Source organism: Xyrauchen texanus, chromosome 30 (assembly GCF_025860055.1).
Source record: "Xyrauchen texanus isolate HMW12.3.18 chromosome 30, RBS_HiC_50CHRs, whole genome shotgun sequence".
Taxonomy (NCBI): domain Eukaryota; kingdom Metazoa; phylum Chordata; class Actinopteri; order Cypriniformes; family Catostomidae; genus Xyrauchen; species Xyrauchen texanus.
In genome coordinates, this window is record NC_068305.1 from 31,018,260 (window position 1) to 31,041,873 (window position 23,614).

The window sequence follows — 23,614 nt, forward strand, 5'->3', positions numbered from 1 at the left end:
CTAAAATACCAAAGTTAAGATTCTGTTTAATAAACAAAATTGAAAATACTTACTAAGACTTTACATTTTTGTTGCTGTACTGCAAACCAGTGATTTTTCAAGATTTCATATAATTTTCAGTTCTGTATTTCATAAAAATGACAAGATTAGTAGTGTAAATGTTTGTTTCAATGACTGTTACAAATCAGGAAATCACAAGTTTGAGTTAGTTACAGATCATGAGATATAAAGGAGACACTGTAGAAAACATAACCTCAGGTAGCATATCAGTCTCAAAGGTGTTATTGCTCTTGTGATGGGGCACCACACAAGCTTCCTTGTGTCATTATCACAGTTAACAATGTGGAAAACATTTCATTGATAACTTTTATGCATTACATAATTGTAAAAACGCATCGAGGCACAGGAAATAGGTGAAGTGTTTAAAAAAAAATTGTTGAAAATTAGAATATTTTGCACTGTAGGCTTTGCAAAGTGTGTGGCTGCTGGCCAGTAGTAGCTTATATTATTCATACTGAACAGTTTAAAAATCTGCCCTGTTTAAAGATACAATTGAATATAATTTACAATAGATCACTTTCTAATCCATGGTGCAAACAAACACAGCAGTCAATGATAGTTTATGCTAGACTGGGCCCTTCTCAAGCATGCAACCTTTTGGCTCCATTTGTAAGGTTTAAATCATCATTACATTCCTACATGTTCCTTGATTAAATGGATGATTGTGGTATAATAATATTGGTGCCTGGAATCAAGTAATCATCTTTTCCATCAATTAGAGGATCCCACTGATTGAAGTCTCTTTCCAGATCTGAGAAATAAAAATAATATTACAACAAGACTTTTCAAAACCAACTTGAATAATAGTGAAACGATTAAAATCTTTAAAATAATATAAAATGCAAACTTGTTACTATTTCAAAAGTTCCAAGTAGCCGTTGCTAGTTTAGAAATGTCAAAGCCTCCGTTACTAGTTGAAAAGTGTCACTTTACATGGGTATTCAAATTATTTATTTTTTTAATTGTCATCAGTTGTGTTTTGGTTATACTGCTATGGTAGACCGTTTCGTTAATTTTAAACTTTGCGTCAATTTGTCAAGTGACACCAAACAGTAATGCCCATTACAGAAAATTAACCAACACCTTGGAACATCAGTCAACCAGTCAGAATAACGAAATTGGTGGTATAACTTATGATTTGGGATATGGCCCCCCCCACACACTTTTCATGTTTACTTACTTAAATGGCGTTGAAGAAAAGCCAATGTTGCTTTGTTGGAAAGATCCAAGGCTATATGTGGATCGAGCTCTCCTTTCAGTTTCAGGAGCTTTCCAATCCAGTTACCAGTAAGAAATGTAAAATCTGGGAAGCTCTGATGGACTGTTCCTCTATCAAAACAAGATATACAGTATGGCTCAATGACATGGGAATATATTCTTAAAACATAATGACGACTAACTACTTTAACTCTTAAATCGATTACTGACTTAATGGTTATCATTTTTCTGGGAATGATGGCTGAGTCCAGCTTCTTCATACGGATGATATTCCCAATCCACTGGAATTTCTCAGAATTAATAAAAAAGATTGGCTGCTTCACTCTTGGGAAAATCTCCTCATCCAAAGGAAACATCCAGGTGTCCAATGCAACACCACACCTAAGAACAAACATAGATGTATACATTTTGTTCAGTCTCTTTTCAGAATTAAATCTAAAGCTGCATGACATGTTTTGCACTATCAACATAATAAGGAAGTTTATACATCTGTCAAATTACTAAGTAAATGAATAAGTAATGGTCTTTTTTGGCTTATGTAATTTAGTCCAATTAAAATGAGCATGATTAAATGGCAAGAATTTAGACTTCATCATTGTGGTAGCAAGTTTGAAAGCGCTAAAAAAAGTGAGGTTTTCACAAACATTAATGTGATTTTAAAAAGGGCTTATTGCACTGACTGGAAACTGTTTCTGAAACTGCCTAATAAATATGACAATTACCCACAAGAGGTTATGTTCATTTGTAAGTCACTTTGTGTAAATGTAAGGTGTTATGTATGAGAGATGCTAGTCAGCTTAGCATTCTGTTTTGACTCTATAGTTAATTATTGCCTCTTATTTCATAAAACATACTTGAATTTGACCTCCTTGCACAAACATTCAATCACTGTTGCGCCTCCAAAGGAATGTCCCATAACCGCTATCCTACACAGGTCCATTGAATTCTGAAATTCAGAAAGTCTTATTATAGCCAGCACTCCAGTTTGTTTTCATTACAATACTATAAACAATTAGAGAATGTGACTGAGCAGTTACATTTTTTTTTGGGCTTAAGTGGTTAAAAAAAAAAAAAGCATATTCAACGCAATATTCACCTCCATCGTTGACAAATCAAAGTCACACTGTAAGACATTTTCCACAGACTTCCCTGAATTGATGTCAAAGAGAATATCCAAGGCTCTGATGCATTCATCAGCTCTGTGCTTTACCTGAAACATAAGGAAAAACAATTCACTTCATGATACACAGATCTTAACAGACAGTTCCTGCAATGGTGCACTAGTATAGAAAGATTACAACATGGACAATAAACAAAAACAGTATGCCTGCCTCTTCTTACGACACCAGAAATCATGTGTGCTTCACAGAGGTACAAAGAAAAAAAGTTGCTCTGTAATGGCACAACGAGTAAGGACATTTTCTCACTTGCTTGTTTCTTAGAGGAAACTCCATCTCGCCTGGTTTCAGTGACCTGTAGTACATCCATTCCTCTTCCAGATGATCAGAAACAGGCTTGGATGTGTCACATGATGCATGTCTTTTTGTTCCTGGCTCAGTGTTTTCTCTGAAGTAATATGTTGCTGAGGCAGATTCATCCCTGAAATTCAAAATATATTTTAGCACACCAAAACATAACAGACCAAATACAGTGTATAAAGTGATTAACTGTCGCTAAAACCAATTTGTGACTAGCCTAATTTTCATCCGTTTTTAGTCTCATAATCGTATCTAATCTTAAGTAATAGTTTGCCCAAAAATAAAATTCTCTCATTATGCCATCCTTGAATTACTTATTTTCTTCTGCGGAACATGAATGAAGGTATTTTGATGGAGATATGAGGTGTTTTTGCCCATGCAATGGGTCGCGGACAGCAGGGAAAGAACAATGCCATGGTTCTCCCATTGAAGATATTTCGGCGGCCGCCCAAGTGATGGACTATTTAGGACTGCCAAGGCAAATTTAATGATAATCTCGCAAACAGCTAAAGCAGACATGGGCAACATACGGCTCGTGGGCTGGATCAGGCCCTCCACATGGTTTAATGTGGCCCGCGGCTCATTTATCGTAAAACTGTTTTTATTTTTCATTGGATAGTTCAGTTAACTTGCATTGGGACCTAACGTGTCTCCACAAGCGTTTAACATGCTCAGGGTTGCCAGATAAGAGACGAAACACCCCCAGTTTGAGCTTTATACTTGCGCAAATTGGAAATATTCTGTCTAATGTTATACTTATTTTGTGCAATTTGGCAATTATGTATGTCTCACTTTCCCCTTTGAACAAACTTAGCAATCTGTCGTTTAATATTCTGCTCAAGGAAAAGTGTTATACGGCTACTCTGTGTCCATTCTTGAGGCTGCTTGTGATGTTTGGTGCTACTCATTTTGCAGGTAAACCTTCTCAGTGATTAAATTAAATATAAAAGTAGATCTCGCCATCATTGACACACGGAGGGGTAATCATTGACATGCGAGCAAAAGCAAGCCAGAGATGAATAAGTATATGTATTTTTTATTTGTGCAATTTAGAAATGTTGAAGTCCCTTCACACCTGTATGTTAATCTAACTCTTGCAGTAATCATTTATCATAGTCATGCAGTCTGTGTTATTCAGTTGTGTGCTGAAAGTCAAACCATCGAGGAGACCCGCATTATGACCCTTTTAGCATGTAAACGTGTAACGTTTTAGAAAAAAAATAAACTCGCCCGCTTTGCGACAAACATTAAAAGTTCTATACATTTCTTTTTTTTTAATTATTATTATTAAAACTGAATAATAAATTAACAGGGAAGTAGAGATGGCAAAATAAATGTATAATCTCCACCTTTATTCATTTTCTTTAATGCCTGATAGAAAAGTATCTATCATTGTAGAGCAATACAATACTTTAAGTAATTGCAGAATAGTCTCACTAGTCACAGATACACTTCAGAAAATTGAGTACACAACTATTTATGGGCTTAAAAGATACAGAATCCAAATCAATGCAGAACACTGTATCTCAAAAGTAATACAATGTGGCCCCCTGTGCACCCTTTACTAAAATCGTTAAAAAAAAAATATTAATAATTACACACCATCACCTTTACAAATTTATTTCAGGATTTTACATGAGTAAAAGAAACTTATTTTGACAAAATGTTGTAGTTTCATATGAAATAATCTAAAAGGTAGAATTTATTAGATTTTATATCAACAGTGGCAGTTTTAGTTAAAATTTCAAGATGTGTTTCAGCTGGAATTAATTTTTCATAAATACATTCATTTATTATTATTATTACTATTATTTAAGACTAGCACACTGACATAACCATGGTTACGAGGAGCCTTTCCTTCTGTGTAATATGTGTATAAATATGTAATATTAGTTAACAAACGGAATAATAATGGGCCCATATAAGTAAATATGCTCTTCAATTTTTAAAAGGGGGAGAGACAACTTCCTGTAGATTTTGTTGTTGACATCATCAACAAAAATAATGTCACTTGATGCATGTACTTGTACTGGAAATCCATGAACAAAACTATGCAACATAAAAGGAAATGCGACCCAAGATACATTAAATACAGGTTATGTTTAATCTATGGCAGGTCGACACTTGATTTCAAATGTAAAATCTGTCCTGAAGCAAAACCAGTTGAGAAGCACTGAGTTAAAGGTTCAGACAGGAGCAGTTTGGCCTCACTGTCGCACACCTACAGTATATGTTAACTGTTAATAATCATAGGAGGACATTACTTCAAAAGCTCACACAGCTGATGTTATTATTCATTTAGTAGTTCATTTAACATGTAAACTAACATGCTTTAGTTATATAACATGTTATTTTTTATCATGTTTATAATTCTGTTATCTTTCTTATTTTTTCGATTTATTTATTTTCAAAAGGGAGACTTTTTTTACACATATGTACCAAGAGTGGATGCCACTCTTTCAAGTTTCAAGTTTCAATTATAATAAAGTGTTTGCTCAAAAATAAATAAATAAAATAACCCTTCTGTTTTCACTAATAATAGTAATTGTGTAATACCGTATACCGTGAAATTTTCTGAGACTGTTATCATACCGTGAAAATCTCATACCGGGGGGAAGTTCTGAAATCTAGTTAATCACAAATATCAACAGACAGCATCAGCCTTATTTACTATACATAAAAACTTGTTCCCTAAAATTGCGATACCTAATAAAACATATACAGGATCCTTAATAGTACTTCAAAACTAGTTTAAATTCACATCCAAGGATCACAACCTGAAACTCAGTGTGACTGGACCAGTGGCCAGCTGTTGTTAGTCCTTTATGTGTCATGTGTGAGCCCACCAGTTAACACTGTTAAGAATGTGATGACCTAGTTTATACTATTGTCTGAACACACTTTGTCTATTACAACCTTTCATTAACACAGGGGAAGGAAAATATATCAGCTCTCAACCGTGATTATGACAGTTTGCGGCTAACAGATATCTCTAAGCCAACATAATGGACCAGTTAAAAACGTGTTTCTAGAGATAATAAGTTCTAATTGAAAGCAGTCACCTGTGTTCCACAGCTACAACAATGAAGCCCTGTGAGGCCAGTTCAACACATATGGCTGAATACAATGTCCTGAAAATACACAGAAAAACACAGTGAGATTGTAAAATATTTTCCCAATAATTTATCTGATATTGCATCACCTTGCATCAACTTTACCTGAAAGCTCCCAGTCCATGAGAGAAGAGAATAACAGGATATTTTCCATCCGGTTTAAAAGATGCATTCCAGGCTGCTGGGATTTTACAAGACCCTAATGTGAACAAATAAATAACAAACACAAAGAAAAAGGTCATAGCTTGACAACAGTAAAAACAAGTAATGTTTACTATTATTATGCGGATTATGCTATATCATGCTATATATATCTGCTATATTATACAGAATTTTACTTAACCATGTTTTATGGTAGTTATGTTGAGGTGCCCTATGTGTGCCACAGCAAAACAAACTTTCACAGATATATCAGCAAAGAAAAATGTATACAGAAAACCCACAAAGTACACAATCATGTAGCAGGTTGTTGTTTTTTTTTTTACCAAAGATGTAGCTGAAAATTCTTTCACTCAGTGCTCTATTCATCTTCATAAAGTCTGCAAGACCGTTGAAATACTCTCGGCACGGGACCCAGTCTGGCAACTCAGGATTCTCTGTTGATTGGCACGGGTAGTACAGTCTAAAGAAGGTCCCCTTGAAGAAATGTAAATAATATTTTTTTTAATCAGTCAGCTGATGGCATAGTAACATATATATTACCAACTGAAGTCAAAGTCTGTGCACACTTACCTGAACCGTGTGGCCCACCATCAAGTCTGTGCATCCCACTTGGTGCGGGCCTTTACCCGGCGGAATACTTAAAGTGTTATTGTGCCCAATTGAATTACCCATTGCGAAAACACCCAACCAGTTCCACTTATGCCTATATGTTAAACCTGAAACAAGAACCACATTCTCACTACTCAACAGTCACAAGTTTTTCTTCAAGTCACAATTCTCGCAAACATTTGGATTATCCTGACCTTGGTTCCTTACAACATTTAATCGACTCAACATTTTCGTTCATTAGTCATCTGAAACTTGTATATTAGTCATATGAAACTTGTCTAATAGAGAAGTAATAATCAGTTTGTGTCAGCTTGATTGTACTTTTCACTGCATTAGCTCCTGTCATATTATATATTTAAATTTATAAGTAGTTCACATACCAAAATACAGTTTGACACTTAACAAAATATAAAACACTTAATGAAAATAAGTGACGTGATAGGGAATGGGTCTGTCAAAACAGCGAAAACATGTTCAGCTTGTTTACTGTTAGCATACTAGCAAGTTAGCACTTCGCCCTTGGCGAGGTGTTGAAAAGATTTAAAAACTAATTTTGTGTGACTTACCCGACGTTGACTTTGACCATTCATATATTTTCTTGACCAGACTCAGCTGAACGAGTCTGCCGACAGAAGACATCAACTTTAGTGGGTCTACATGTCTCAGCTGAAGTCCTCGCTGAGCAGAAACAGCAGGCGGAGCTTCATCCTACCCGCGACTTGACTTACGTGTGGAAAAGAGCAATAGTATCCAGCGGCAGACCCGCAGTACCACCAGTTTCAGAACCCCAGCGCCAGAACCTGAAGTGAGGGGCGGAGCTTACGTTCGAAACCGAGTAGCGCCACCTAACGTTTTGGAGTGTAGGCTACACCACCAGTTTCAGAACCCCAGCGCCAGAATCTGAAGTGAGGGGCGGAGCTTACGTTCGAAACCGAGTAGCGCCACCTAACGTTTTGGAGAGTACTTTGCTTTTATTACAAACGAAACATCATACTTTATACGTTATGTTATAATGATTCTTTAAGGTACAGTACAATAAGCACTTTAAAACATTGATCTTGTGTAATGTAATTGTATATAGTTATCCGTTTCATTGTATTATGAGAGTTACTTCCTGATCATGATGGTGAAAAAAATGCTTGAAACTTATGGGCATTTTATATAAAATATACTTTATTTCACAAGAACATGTGCAGCATGCATTTTTCTCTATGTAAAATAAAACATGTCAAAAAACTAAAAAAGAGAGAAAATTCAGCATAATTTTAAAAGAAACAATAAAAATATATACAACAAATGACCAATTCACCCCTAGGCCCATTTTATCATGACAATCCTGTATAAATTAAACTTAAAATGTATCAAATGAGGAATTCACTCTCAGGCCCATTTTGTCCTAACATTCTTGCTAAAATAACTCCATGTCATCCCTGAACACAAAATGAAATAGAAAGGGCTCTCTGGAAGCTTCTGACTGTTCCAGGAGATTGTTGCGGGCCTTTTCCTTGTGGTCTTCATTCATTCGAAATGTCTCTACAAGAGATGAAAGCACCACACAATAATCTCAACGTAAAAAAAAAAACTCAACTATAAGGTAACATTAACTCACAAACAATGCATATAACAGAGGAACGTGGAACAAACACTTTAACACCTTCACAAGATGTCTTCAAAACATCACCGCAAGGCTCCATTTACAACACGCAAAAATGTATCGAATCATCCGTAGAATTTTTTTTTTAATACAGTAAAGTATGACAACATATTCAAGCTTCATTAAGATGATAAAGTTATGCACAAAATTAAATATTTAGCAGATAAACGCTGAACTTAATATATGCGATAAGTTTTCACAGCATGATGTCAAAAACGTTACACAACTCACCATGCTCTCCGCCATGCTTGTCTCATTGTCAATAACTCCGCCCCTCACTTCAGGTTCTGGCGCTGGGGTTCTGAAACTGGGGTTCTGAAACTGGTGGTGCTGCGGGTCTGCAGCTGGATATGTCTCGAAAAGAGTCACAGATCTCTTATGACTCAGTACACTTGGAGTTGCGTTTATTAACGCATAGGAAGTGTCTCCTTATGGTGTGTTCACATACAACTCGAAGCGAGCGTTTCGCGTTGCGCGATTACATACAAAGTCAATGCAAAGATGCGAATAGACGCGAATTCGAATGAAGCGAATGGCGCGACTCGAACACGAGAAATCGCTTGCACGATTGAGCAAGTTGAAAATGTTCAACTCAAGCGAAAAATCCGCAAATGACAAGTTGTCACGAATCGCTATCAGCATTGAGATTGTCCGGTTTGTTATTACATAGTAGTAGAAGAAATCTGGAAAAATGAATGACATTTTTTTGTAGTGGTGTGTGTGCACCCTGAATTGTATGACACAACGTCATACATGTACAGAGACCGGACGAAAAAAGACATCACTTGGAGGAAAGTGAGCAAGGAAGTTGGACTACCTGGTAAGGTATTGCAGCTATTGGTTGTACTTTACTATGAACCAAGTCATAGAAGCTCTTCCTCCTGTCCTTGAAGAGAAGGGGGAATACTCAAGGGTTTGCATTACCAGCGCGAACGCGAGTTCAAACACACATTTATAATCCAGCGGTCAAACTCAAGCAAGCAATGCAAGGCGAAAATATTCTTCACATTGTATTTTAATGCACCATTACACTACCTAGTTGAAACCTCTCCACAATAACGGCAATAGCCTACTCTAATATTGGCTTTGGTGTTTGAGCCTCGCTTGTTTTGGCGCAAAACTGTCCTCTATGAAAAATAGGTGCACAAACACCATTTTGTCAGATTTTCTTCCAAGACAGCGATCATCTCTTGTCTAGATGCCCTCTACCTTCACCGTTGACATAAACGAGTCAGCTGACGGAATTTTAGACTTTCCGTTCCCCTGCAATGCTCCGGCGAACATCACACTGCCGCGACGTTTCACTGGTGAACGGCCCCAGCATCCTCATTCCCCGTAGCGCTTCGACAGGGTTTGTTTATCCTTACAAATTAATTGCTTGTACATTGTGTGAAATAAATATATTTTTATTTTTATATTTCTATATCTAAAAGACTCACCTATGTGTTTGCATCTTTCTAAAGATGTCCTTGTGCGAGAGTCACATCGCGCCATCAGATCAGTAGGAGATCTGCGTTTACTGTCTGGGTCACGCCTATTCAGAGACAGCTCTTATGGAAATGGAAGTGCAACGTAGTGCAGCGTAGTTCTAGCGGGAAGACTAGCAGCTGTACATCATCACTTCATTAGCGGGGTAATTCCTAGCCAATCGCATGTAAGCCATTGCTTTATAAGTCTGCTCACAATCTATCACATTGCTGTTTCAGTGCGCTAAAACACAGGCAACCTCCGCCACCCCACCACCACCAGCTGAGCCCTGTCCCGCACGGGGGTAGGCTCCTCGCCCCTGCCTCCTATCTCCGGCAGGATATGACTGTTCCGGGCACAACTCCCTCGGACCGCCGGACGGGGCCTACGCCAAAGAGAGAGACATTACTTTGTTTTACATTTATCAAATAAATGGCATCTTAAACTTCACTCAAGCCTGCGTGTCTTCCCGATAGAAACTGTCCTTACTGTGAGGGCATGAATCTCAAGATGCTTTGCTCATGATCAAGGGATGACTCAGCCTCACGCACCCTCCCACCCGCCTCTTCTGTGATACCCGAGGATTCACACGAGGAGGCACGGCGGGGCCGCAAGGTCAATCAGGATGATTTTGAGGTGGTCCTCGTGGCAGCACACACCCTGCGAGCCCCTCAATCTCTATGAAGCGTATGTTTTCCGAAACGCCTTCTGAAAGAGCAGGTGGCCTTTTCTCCTTCAGCGGTTCTGACACTGGGGATAATAATGACAATGTTACGTCTCTCGCTGCATCAGGCGAGTGGCCAGTGGATGATGCTGCCGCCCCTCCCCCCAGTGAGGGTGAGGAACGCACGCGCGCCACTGGCAGGGAGATGCTCCATGTCCTAACAAGGTTGGTCGAAGAGCTTCACCTTAAGTGGTCTTCAGAGGAACCCTGAACAGTCACGCCTCAATGAATAAGTCCTGCAGTCTGGACGCCATCAAAAGGTAAAGTCCCACAAATCTGCCCCATTCTTTCCTGAAGTTAATAACCAACCGACTAAGCCCTTTTTGGCACACTAGCACAGTGATGCCATCCTCTCTATTGTGGATCACGGGGAAGAGAATGGTTATGCCCAACTACCCCCTCTGGAGGAGGCGGTAGTGGCACACCTCTGCCCAGCGAGTAACAGGCCGTGGAAATCACGCCCCATATATCCTTCCAAACCGTGTCGACAAATGTCCACACTGGCAGGAAAAGCTTACTCGGCGGCAGGACAAGCTGGATCAGCACTCCAAACAATGGCGATGCTCCAGGTATCCAAGCTAAGCTACTCAAGCAAATGGACGAAAAAAGAGCTCTGCACCACTACAAACTTAGGGCTTCATGCCACAAAAGTCACTGCGCAGGCCATCGGCAAGTCCTTGGGCAACCTGGCAGTTCTGGATCGACATATATGGCTAACCCTCACAGAAATGAGTGATAAGGAAAAAGCCACTCTGTTGGATGCTCCATTGTCTCCAGCCGGCCTCTTTGGCGGCTCTGTGAATGAGTTTGCTGAGTGTTACATCGCTACTCAGCAGCTGTCACAGGCTATGAGACACTTTATGTCCAAACTAAATATATTACAGCCGGTTCGACCTTGCTCTGTTTAGAGCCAGAGCCTGACTAAAAGCCCCATACCTGCTGCCTCACTGGCACCTGCTTATCAGCATATGCTGCAAAAGCGTTCTGACGGTAACAACCATTTGAAGCTGAAAGCAGAGCCCATGGTTCCCTCTGCGTCTGCTCCAAAAAAGGCTTGATTGGAGACAAAGAACACTGTTCCCCATTTCCCCACTACTGTTTGTCGGGAAAGGAATATTGTTGTTCACAATATTGTTCAAAATGTTGTTCTTGTGTCTCCTGTGTCAATAAAAATGCCAATAAGTGCAAAAAAGAATACAGCATTCGTTGCAAATGCACGAGATGCACACACATTCCCAATAAAGAGCCATTTTCCTCTTCAAAGCACATACATTATGCGCAACCACTTCCTTATAGTGAGCAGCGCATTATATCATACGGAAAACAAACAAAATTGCTCTCTGTCTCGTTACATGGACGTGTGGTGAATGGTGCAAAAAAACAGACGCGTGGTGCAAAAAGACAATCGAACATGGTTATACAATCCAATTTGCATGTCAGCTACCCCTTTTCAACTTTATTTTTTGTCGAAATGATTACACAGAAACGGACCTTATCCCATGTACACCCACCTAATTGGTTTGCATTGACAGACCTGAAGGATGCATACTTTCATATCCAAATTGTACAGCATCACAGGATGTTTTTGAGATTTGCGTTCAAGGGAACAGCACATCAATTCAAAGTCCTGCCCTTCAGACTGTCTCTGGCTCCTCGCACAAGTGCATCAATGCTGTTCTAACCGCTCTGAGAGCAGAATGCGCATCTTGAACTACCTCTGCGATTGCCTGTTACTGGCAAAATCAGAGGCTCTGTTATGCCAGCACAGCACAGCCATGATTTCCAGAAATTATAGAGATGCTGAACAGCTTGCCATGGGAAATACTGCTGAGGAGGGATCTCCTCTCTCAGGCACAAGGCACAATCTGGCATCCTTAGATCCAGCTGTGGAACCTGCATGTGTGGCCCCTGAACGGAGTGCGCTAAACACGCCAGAACTGACACATTCAGTCATGAACACCATTTTACAGGCCAGATCGCCGTCCATGAGACACCTCTACTTGCTAAAATGGAAGGTGTTCACTGATTGGTGTCTCTCACATTACAAAGACCCAGTAAACTTCCCCATACATGAAATTCTTATATTTCTTCAAGAGCGATTAGAAGCAGGACTCACTCCGTCAACACTCAAAGTGTATGTGGCAACTATATCTGCATATCACGCACATGATGCTGGCACCTCTATAGTCAAGCATGATTTAATCATAAAGTTCCTTAAAGGAGCAAGGCGATTAAACCCACCTCGCCCAGCTACAGTCTCGACTTCGGACTTAACTTTAGTCCTAAATGCTCTCGCAGGGCCCTCCTTCGAGCATTTGGTTTGTTGATTTGTGCATGCTTTCCATTAAGACCACACTTCTGCTGGCTCTGGCCTCAGTAAAGCAGGTCTCAATGACCTGTATGCACTATCAATTGACAATCCATGTCAGGAGTTTTGGCCCACCTGGTCTTTCAAACGCCACAGTCAAACACAGAAAAGGCTATGTGCCTAAGATCCTAACCACACCCTTCAGAGTGCAGGTGGTTCACCTGCCTTCTTCCCTCTTAAATTTAATTTGGATGAGGAACAATAATTGCATTTGTTATGCCCTGTGCATACACAGCAATTCAGACTGTCTGATCAGCTCTCTGTATGCTGTGGATGATGCACAAAAGGAATGTCCATCTCCAAGCAAAGACTTTCTCACACTCAACTAGAGGGATGCCTCCTCATGGGCATGGACAAAAGATGGTTTTCTCAAAACACATTTGCAAGGTTTTACAACCTAGAAATAACATCTCTCTCTTCACAAGTCCTCTCTGTTTAGAGCACTTGCTATTTATTGGCCAAAGGATGAGCTCCCCATCATTTTACACAATCACCTGCATTCAGGCCGTTGTAATTTAATATAAGTCACAAGCACTTGCATTATAAAATAAACTCCCTTCCCGACTGGGTTTGTGAAGGAGTTAATTCATACTATATGACCATAGTTCATGTATTCATTCTAAAGTGCTCCCCTTCTGGTCCAACACTAGGGTCACTATTTTGTGTAGTGTGGCGTGATGGGATTCTGTTCCACGTATGCGTTAATACGCGCATAATAAAGCAGTTTCGCGCCAAAACAGGCGGGGCTCAAACACCATAGCAATATTAGAATATTGCCATATTAACGCAATAGAGAGGTTTCAACTAAGCTGTGTAGAAGGCACTGGTAGATCAGTGTGAGAAGCCCAAACGCTGCCTCAGTCTGATTTGCTTTTGGTAGATACACAGTACAGTGGAGTAAGTGGACTGCCCCTACAGGCTTTGAGAGGCCAGATTTACTCTGTCTGCATTGTGAATAAATACAACATTAACATATATAAGGGAGTTTTCATGTGAAAGAATGTGACTGATTATAGTCATCATTGTGATCATTATTAGTACCAAAGTCTTTCTAGGATGTCAGTCCACTGTCGGCCATCTTTAGAATGCTCTCAGCAGGCTATTTCCAGTCATGATGGTGCAGTTCCTATCTACTTGAATAGGGAAAGACCGAAATCTTAAAAATGGTCAAGATTACGATCAAAGAACATTTTAAATCAGCAATAATACATGACAATGTTGGAATCTTTCAATTGTGCTTCCTTACCTCAAATTACACCAAAAAAACGTAATTTTCCCAGCTTGTATAGGTTATGCACATGCACATTCTCAAGTTGATTGACAGACGATGTCTGTATCGAAAAGGTGATTGGCTCTTTTACCTGAAAGGTGGGACTTCTTTTCCACATCTGTTGACCCTTGAGCATTCCAATTTCTCCTAATCATTTTAATAGAAGTGCTAAAGTGCTAAAGTGCTATGGCATCTCTGCTAAAAAGTCTCTGTTAGTACTCTCATGTATCATGTGTTACATAAATGCATTTATAAGTAACACCAAACACTGTATGTGTCACATTTTGGTGTCTAAATATTTTTCATATTGTTGTCCTTCAAAACATTTACTCCATGTTCCTTGAACCAATTCAACCTTCCAGTGACCTGGTGCTTAATTAATGTATTATTAACATGCTTACATATTTGGCTAGCACCTCGACTGGAAGCTTCTAATAATAAACATAAGTGGCAACAAGAGTTTTCTCTAGTTCTGTTTCCTGCATTTCTCTGACATTATAAATAGAGTGCAACAGTCGGGCTTCGGAAATGAAAATCCCATTCATTTTTTCAAAGAGAGGAATTGATTATTAACCATAACTTGTAAATCTTTAAAGAAAGATCTGCAGTGAGCTTCAAGTTTGTTATTCACTGGTATATGCTTCCGTCGAAGTCATCTGTCCACGTTATTTTAACTTAATTTTTAAAAAATCGTGTTTAATAGTGGAATTTCTGATGTAGAACTACTTTACCAATCAGAGAATTGCGGCAATCAAAGTGCAAAATACGAGCCTTGCAGTGACGCACTGTGAATGATGCAATAGAGTCAGATTCCCTAAACTGTCAAACTACTTACATATTGGGATATATCTGAATATTTTGTAATAAACTTCAAATGTATCTGTACATATAATCAACTACTTTGAATCGATAGCTTTATATTTTCCTATTGTTTTTAATTTGATTAAGACATTCAGTGTTTCATGGGATTGCTATTTTCCTAATTAAAAACAGTAAGTACCTTTGTTTTTTTTTCTGATTTTCATATTCTTTTTAGCTTCAAATAAAAATTGTAATGTTGTGAATGTGATTGTACTCTGAATGAAAAATAATGGGAATACTACCTCCAAATAGTGGACAGGCACTCTGCTAGGCACTTGCGCTCTGTTGCTAAGTTTGGTTATCTTGGGCTGCACTGGGTTGCATAAGTGTAGCACATCTTTATTACCTTTGTAAATGGTGATATCGCACATTATTTACAAACACTGCATTATGGAGACAAGTGTCCCTTTTGTTATAAAACTACATGACTGTCATCAGTAAAACAGCTAAAGGCCTCCTCCTCTAATTTGCAGGGCCATTGCTTCTATAAACATGGTCAAAGGCTAAAGTTCTCTTTATGCCTTTTGAATGATTGCAATGATGCCTTTTACCTCACATATTGTCAGTATGCTGTTGCTGAGGCTTCTCTTCTTTACAGTGCTGGCTGCAGCATTTCATGCTGTGAGTGACTGAATTTCTGTATTTAGAATTTAGACTTTAAATCTGTTTCTTATATGGACTATAATCCCTACACCATTTGCAATTATACAGATATCTACAGTAATTGCTATAACAAAATGCATTGAAACTAACCCTGTTACCATGACTTTCAGATTCCAGTTTCAACTCGTAATCATGGTAAGACTAATAGTTTTATTTAATAAATGTATATCATTTGATTTATGTACTGTATTTAAATAATAAGAACAACATGTATGTATACATTTGTTTTTCTACAGAAGTTGATGATGATCCAAATTTCAACCCATTCATCAATCTGGGTAAACTTAAATAACTTTCATACATTATATAGAAAATTGTGAGCAAAAGTTATAATGCCTTATGGAAAGCAATACTGTGGATTATAAAATATTGAGCAAATTCTTTAACACATTTGCATGTGTATGTTTGTTAGGAGCAAAAACCCGACTTATTGAGGGAGACATAGCCCTACCTGTAAGTAAATATAGCTCATAGTTTGGTTCCACTGCTTGTGCTGGAATCTTCTAAATGATACTTAGTTATATCTAGTTTTGGTTTTAAAATTGTATCTTAAAATCTCTATTAATTAACAGCCTGGTCGGGTTGGTCTTATTAACACTATATACAGATGGAAGTTCCCTATTCCGTATATTCTGTCTGACAGCCTGGGTAGGTGATTTTAAAATTGATGTACCATAAAATAAAAATGTACATTTAAATTTGTAAATCATTTCTGAGTAAATTCAATACAAATCATGAAATGGCACATTTGTGTGTGTCTTTTATTACTGATTTTTAATGGTTCCCCCTTTTATACAGACCTTAACGCAAAAGGTGCTGTCCATCAGGCATTTGAAATGTACCGCTTAAAGTCATGTGTTGACTTTAAACCCTATGAGGGAGAGAAGACATACATCAAATTTGAGAAAAGAGATGGGTATGTTTGAAGCCAAGCATTGCTATCATTGCTATCATTGCTATCCCTGTCATAACTTCAGCATGAGTCATCATGATCACTTTGAGAATATGATGACAAATATTCATACAATATACAGTGAAGATCCAAAGTCCACATTAAAAATATAGGATTCAAAATGTAATTTTAACATGAATATAAACAGATTGTTGTAAGAATTATAAAAATTGTTAAAGAAAGAAACAACAGTTTCTTGATCAAATAGGCTTCAAATCAAATGCAAGCAAATTTGTGACATTGACAATGTTCACTTTTTTTGTATGAGTCCCTGCCAGCTTGAGTGCATGCTGTCATCAAAGCAAAAGGTGTACATTTTAAATGCTGAAACACAAGTTGTTTTTAAACTTTGCTAGTATAATTTTATAAGGATAAAAAAGTATTAAACAAATTTTTTTTTAGCTCCACTATTTTAGCTTTGCCATAGAAAAAAGTAATAAACCCTTGTAGCCTTAAAATAATGCGATTGGAGAAAGGTGCCATCCGTTGTTCCTGGCAGGCTACTCTGCCTTACAGGCTCCATATGGTTAGGATTAGGGTGAAGATGGGGTTAGGGCATCTGCTGCCTGCTAGGAATAATCCGTGGCACCTTTGTTCAATGGGCTTAAAATAATGGCACTGTTTAGGCCGTAAATGGGATGTAGCAATTGGACAACAAGTTATATAGAAGAACTACCATATATTATAGAACTATGAAAATCTCACTAAAAGGACTTATAATTGCTGGTAGGTGCTGGTCTTCTGTGGGAGATCAACAAAATGGGCAGGTGCTTTCTCTGGGGCCAGGCTGTGATCATAAGGCAGTGATCGAGCATGAACTGTTGCATGCTCTGGGCTTTTACCATATGCAGTCTCGCCAAGACCGAGATGACTATGTGAAGATCTGGCTAGATCAGGTCCAAGACGGTATGTTAATTCAAGAATTATTATTATTATTTTTTTGCTTTGCAATTAATTTGCTTCTAGTTTGCAATGCAGCTTTGTGCACATTGGATCTTGTAGGTTGTACATTTATTTAGCTCATAATGTTGTCTTTTCTAGGCCTGGAGCATAATTTCAACAAATACGATGACAGTTTTGTCACAGATCTTAATACACCATATGACTATGAGTCTGTCATGCATTATCGTCCATTTGCTTTCAACAAAGATCCCAGTATTCCTACCATCACAACCAACATCCCTGAATTCTTCAACATCATAGGGCAATACCTGGACTTTAGTGAAATGGATATCATAAGACTGAATCGAATGTACAACTGCTGTAGGTGCATCCCCCACCCCAAATAGTAACAATTTGTATTTCCAATCATTAACTGATCAGAAACGTATACACATTGCAACTTCTATGTACAGTATATTAGGCTATAAAATGTGAGATAGTTCACATGAGTTATTTCACAGCATAAATCATTTTTAATTAGTAAACAGATATAGACTGTTACTTCACATAATTGGTCTGGATTCCTTCAGCCTCAAGTCTTACCCTGCTGGACCAGTGTGCTTTTGAAAACATAAATATTTGTGGGATGGTACAGAGTTCAACTGATGATGCTGATTGGGTCCATCTTAAGAGCTCTCCTGGCTCTGAGGATCATACTCTCATCGGAAAATGCAGAGGTTGCAAATCTCCCTCACCTCAAACTAACATTTTCCATTGTGGCTGCAGTTTGACCAATTTAAATAACATTGTTGGCTTTTGATTTTTAGATTTAGGATATACTATGCATTTTGACACCTCCGTTGGACAGGCAGAGCAATCCGCTCTCCTTGAGTCCCGCATCCTCTACCCAAAGAGAAAGATCCAATGCCTTCAGTTTTTCTACAAAATGACAGGCAGTGTAAAGGACAGGCTCGTGATTTGGACCAAGATGGATGATGGAACAGGAACAGTGCGTAAATTAAAGAAAGTGCTCACAATATGGGGTAATTATTTACTTTTGGAGCTACAAGTATAATCTAGTACATTCGCTACTCATTGCCTTCAGTATCAGGCTGAAAGGAAATACCATACAGATTTTATGGGTAATATTTTAACTATTGGAACTTTTCTGTCTAAAAGAAATGCCTTTTAAAAAATATTAATTGCAGTTTTAAAGATATAACAGCTTTAAACTTCTTATCATGTCTCATTAATTATTTCTCCTAAGTCTGAAAGTGTTTTAATGTTACATTTGCCAGGTGGTGAACTGCACTATTTTGGGCTTGTCCCCAATTCAAACTTTTTAACTTCCCCTCTATACAATTTGTTCTACTTGGCACATTTTCCTACGAACATAATTATCCTAGGAAGAATCACCCTTGTGTTCCTGGATCTAAACTTTTCTTGCATCAACATTGCATGCTTCTGTTCCATGCTGAAAATACATTTATGTTTTATGAGCAGTGTTGAGAGTAATCATTTTATGTGTTGAAAGTAATTATTTACTGTAATCAAATTACTTCTAGTCTAAAAAGTAGTTTAAACATTACATTTTGAATTCTTGTAATCAGATTACAGGGTAACACTTTACAATAAGGTTCCATTTGTTAACATTAGTTAATATATAAGGTATCATGAATAAACAATTAACAATAATTGTTTAATATAATTTATTAAACTTTGTTAATGTTAGTTAATAAAAATACAGTTGATCGTTGCTAGTTAATAATGCATTAACTTATGTGAATAAATGGATAAGTACTGTTCATTGTTAGTTAATGTGAACTAATGAGACTTTCAGTTAATTTAATTACATTTGATTACATTACTAGGGTTACCCATATTACTGAAATAATAGTATTTATGTAAAATACATTTAAAAATAAATTATGTTCATATACATGTCTATTTTTGTTTATGTGACATTTGAAAGGCTTGCTCCCCTTAACATGTTATTGTAAGAGAGAAATGCAAAGTGCTAAGAGTATGACTTGTGTGCAACAATGAACAAGGATTCAATTTGTTGAGTGTAATTATTATTGTAATTTCTTTCAAGTTAAAATTAAAATAATTAGCAATGTAACTTTCTGAATTAAGTTATCATTGAAGTAATCTGATTACAATTTTAGAGAAATAATAGTTGTTTGTAGTGGATTAGTTTTTAAGTAACAAAACTGTAATTGAGTAGATTTACTGTAATTAATCAGTAATCATAAAGTGTATGTGATAATAATGAAAGACTTTCCGTACCCAGCTGATGAAGACAAGTCGTGGAAGATTGCTCATGTGCCTATGGAAGTTGGGGTCAAATTCCGCTATTCCTTCCAGGCAGTGAGGGGAGACCCTACCAACTCTAAAGGAGGCATGTACATTGATGACATGAGCATGTCAGAGACGCGCTGCCCAGCCGCTGTCTGGCGCATCCAGAACTTCTCTCGCATTCTGCAGACGTCTAACTATGATACAGTGCTGAACAGCCCTCGTTTCTACAGCCCTGAAGGTTACGGTTATGGCATTCAAGTGCGTCCTTTTTCTGGCTACTCTGATTACACGGGCAACTACACTGGTCTGTACTTCCATCTGGCCAGTGGTGACAGTGACGTTGTAATGCAATGGCCTGCTGTGAACCGCCAGGCCACCATAGTGGTGATGGACCAGGATCCAGACATTAAGCTGAGGATGTCTTCTGCTCGTAGTCTCACCACTGACCTAGACCCAAGTATGTCCTCAGCTTTCGCTATTTGTTGCATTATAACTTAACACCTAAAGGCAAAAGTCAGATATAAATGTAAAACAAAATAAAAGGCACGTTTCTCAGCATAGTTTGTCAAAACATGACCTACAGTGTGTTGCATTCTTATTTTTCTTCTTGTTCTCTAGTTTGGGACAATCCAAGAAAGGTTGGGACCTATGACCCGAACTGCCAGTGTTACCGTGGAGAGTCAAAGGGATGGCGCAATTTCATCAAACATTATGACTTGCGCAGGCGAAATTACCTGAAAAACGATGACCTCATCATCTTTGTTGACTTTGAGGGTAAGCTTTCATGGAGTGATTCAATCTTAAAGCATTTAAGAATGTTATTGTCTAGTGGTTGTGTTTCATGTGCCATTTGGTTCTCTTCAAAGACTTAACAACCTTGGTAAATTCTGAAGTTCCAGTTGCACCGAAGGTTTGAGGCCTCTTTGGGTGAGGATTTCTTTTAAATACAGTAGTTTTATTCTTTACAATTTATTTTAAAGCTCATTGTTTTAACTACCTAACCGTTTGATCTACCATTACTGTAATTAATTGGTAGTTAAAGCTGAGGAGTGTAAATCAACACATGAATTTCTAAAATGATTGTTATTAAACTGTTTTTCCAAAACTCACACCATCTTCCATCGGAGGACAAACAGATTGTCCAACCCCAAAATCACGCCATTGGAAGAATCATTGTTGCTATGTTGGGTTGGTCGGGATGCTCAAACAAACAGAGCAATGTTTTGATGGAGCCACAGTGTTAACACTTTTCAAGGAAATCAGTCTTCAAATGGCTTCTATTTAGTTAAATATTCAAATTAAGCTAGAATAGGAGAAAGTGTTTTAGCATTTAAAATCACATTGAACATACTTAAGCTGTGCAGATTGTTTGTTTGATACTTTACAAATTAAATATTTGAAAATATAACATGACTATATATATATATATATATATATATATATATATATATATATATATATATATATATATAATATTATGTCTTTAAACAGGTGTCAGTGTTGAAGAGAAAAGGATATCAGTGGTGTTTATTGTGGAGAACTTCATTGTTAAAAATGGAAATATTACATTCATACCCTCCTGAGACTCGAGCGCGACCGTTGCGTGCAGCACCTAATAAACATACAAAAAAAAAAACTAAATCTTGTGCAAATAGTTTTCCTTAACATTGATGTCCACATATGTGGACATTGTTTTACTAAGTAAAACTAAGACATTTTAAATAAGTCTGATTCTTTTTTTATTTTATCAAATTGTTTATTATGTTTCCAGAAGTGTTGGTTATTAATGTTTTTTAATAATGTATAGATATTACAGCTGATTTTCTGCTTTTTAAAGCTGCTTTTGAACAATGTGTATTGGGAAAAGCACACAAAAAATATACAAATAAAAATTATTTGATTTGACTTGATTTGACTTTTATTTTACAACATTTTCTTTCTACTTTGGCAACAAAATCTCAATGTTCTCTCTTTGCAAGCTCAAACAAACAAGTGATAACCAGTGCTGAAGTATTTCACCAATCAGAAATTGCATAAATAATTCTGATTCAATGTTACGGCCAACATCATCCAATCACTGCCATCCATGTTAAAATAAAATTACACATTACAAATTCTGATTATATGTACTGATCATCACTGTCCCATGTTTAGATATGTTCAAGTCCAAACATAATCTGCAGTCTGAAAATTTGCTTTTTGTAGGATGTTAGTAGTGGATGCACTTAAATGCAAAGGAAAGCAACAGGATGCTCCCTTTCTCCCTATTTAGTGAATGACTTATCCTCCATTGTGCTGTCTGTCTGCACTGGTCTCAGAACAGTTCAAAATGCATCTTATTTTCATCCTAACTCTATATAAAGTCTCTGAAAGCTAAATGTTTCAGCTCTTGGATGAACCCATTGAATCTGATTGTGATAATGCACATGAAATACAGGATTTCTAAGGAAAAACAGAGTTAAAGTACACTATAGTGTACATTATGTTTAGAAGCAGGGAGTTTCGTGATAAATCGCTCGAATCTAGCAAATGGCAAATTGGATAAGACTAGAGACTCTAATCTTTTGACTCATACAGGTTTCAAAATAAAAACTTGATTAGGTTTCTTACCAGATATAGTTTTGTTGGCATTTCTCCCAAAGGCAAACTCTGCTCTGTACATGTTGTTTTGTCACATGACTAACGTGCATTGAAAGTTCAACCCTTTACTGACAGCCCAGAGTCTTCTGAACTGAGATCAGTCATTTTAAATTAATTGAAATTACATGATAGCGAATTACATGATAGCGAGGCCAAAATACAACGCCCACGCACGTGTTAGCATTTGGAATCTATATGTTAATCTTATCTGAAATCTCACTTGTTATATGATATGACTGTATGTACCTTCAGTACTGAGACCATACTCAGCATTTCACAATCTCTATACTACAGCCAGCTATAAACCCATGAACAATCTCCCATTTCCTCCCTCCCTTTTCATTTTGAGCTTGCAACTTATTTTCAGTAAGCCTTTGTTTTGGCTTTATGTTTATTAGAATCTGAAAAAGAAAAAGAATTCCCAGAAGCTGATTCTCTTATTCTCATTGCTGTTATTGAATTAAACAGTGAGGGAAACAATTTACTGATAATTTACTGAAACGCTAATTTAGGTGATTTAAAATGAGAAATAAATAACATATATAATTGCCACAGTGAGTTCTAGAGGGAATAAAAGCTTTATCCAAGATAAACTTCTGATTGTAGGCTAACATGTGTTCGAATTTTAGATGTGCATGTTTGGCTCACCACTTTACGAGCAAATCACAAATATCAGAGGAGGGAACTGTGCCTACTATACAAACACTACCATAATTTAAAGACAGTCACTTTTAGTAAAGCAATTGAATGTCTTTGGTAACATCAATTACATCAGATAATAAAAACAGCAGGCTATTGATGTTGATGTTTGTGTCTTGCTTTATTTTGCACAGTCCAGCCAAAAAGACAGTAACTTTCTCACCAAAGCGAACCACATTCTTTAACTCACCTTTCGTGCTTAGCAAATGTTTTGGACCCTGCTTGTATGTCTAAAAGTTCCACTTTTAATCAGTCATATTGTTAATGTTTGTATCTACTTATTTGTTCCAACGTATAAACTGGACCACGGATGACATGAAAAAAAAGCTCTGGTTATCATGCATCACTGAGATTCATGCTGAGATTCACTGGTTATCACGCATCACTGAGATTCACTAAATCAGTTTTAGTAGTTCTCTATTTGGGTTTCATTATTACTTTTTTAAATAAATTGTATGGCTATTTTACATAAAAAAAAAATATTGTCAGATTT

At 37.4% G+C, this 23,614-nt stretch overlaps 2 protein-coding genes across 2 annotated transcripts; one reads left to right on the forward strand and one right to left on the reverse strand.

Moving 5' to 3' along the window:
• Positions 1 to 92: 92 nt before the first annotated feature.
• pla2g7 (phospholipase A2, group VII (platelet-activating factor acetylhydrolase, plasma)) lies at positions 93 to 7,453 on the reverse strand. The gene is made up of 11 exons (XM_052098832.1): positions 7,207 to 7,453; positions 6,602 to 6,747; positions 6,355 to 6,505; positions 5,975 to 6,068; positions 5,819 to 5,887; positions 2,706 to 2,877; positions 2,375 to 2,488; positions 2,133 to 2,224; positions 1,489 to 1,659; positions 1,241 to 1,389; positions 93 to 811 (listed from the first exon to the last, which is right to left on the reverse strand). The coding sequence occupies exons 1-11, from the start codon at positions 7,277 to 7,279 to the stop codon at positions 711 to 713; spliced, it is 1,332 nt and encodes a 443-aa protein (XP_051954792.1). The 5' UTR covers positions 7,280 to 7,453; the 3' UTR covers positions 93 to 710.
• An 8,098-nt stretch (positions 7,454 to 15,551) lies between these two features.
• On the forward strand, positions 15,552 to 20,760 carry mep1a.1 (meprin A, alpha (PABA peptide hydrolase), tandem duplicate 1). The gene is made up of 13 exons (XM_052099164.1): positions 15,552 to 15,605; positions 15,758 to 15,782; positions 15,884 to 15,925; positions 16,060 to 16,100; positions 16,220 to 16,295; positions 16,446 to 16,563; positions 17,330 to 17,505; positions 17,641 to 17,862; positions 18,072 to 18,218; positions 18,309 to 18,524; positions 19,775 to 20,263; positions 20,401 to 20,556; positions 20,649 to 20,760. The coding sequence occupies exons 1-13, from the start codon at positions 15,552 to 15,554 to the stop codon at positions 20,696 to 20,698; spliced, it is 1,812 nt and encodes a 603-aa protein (XP_051955124.1). The 3' UTR covers positions 20,699 to 20,760.
• The last annotated feature ends 2,854 nt before the right edge of the window (positions 20,761 to 23,614 follow it).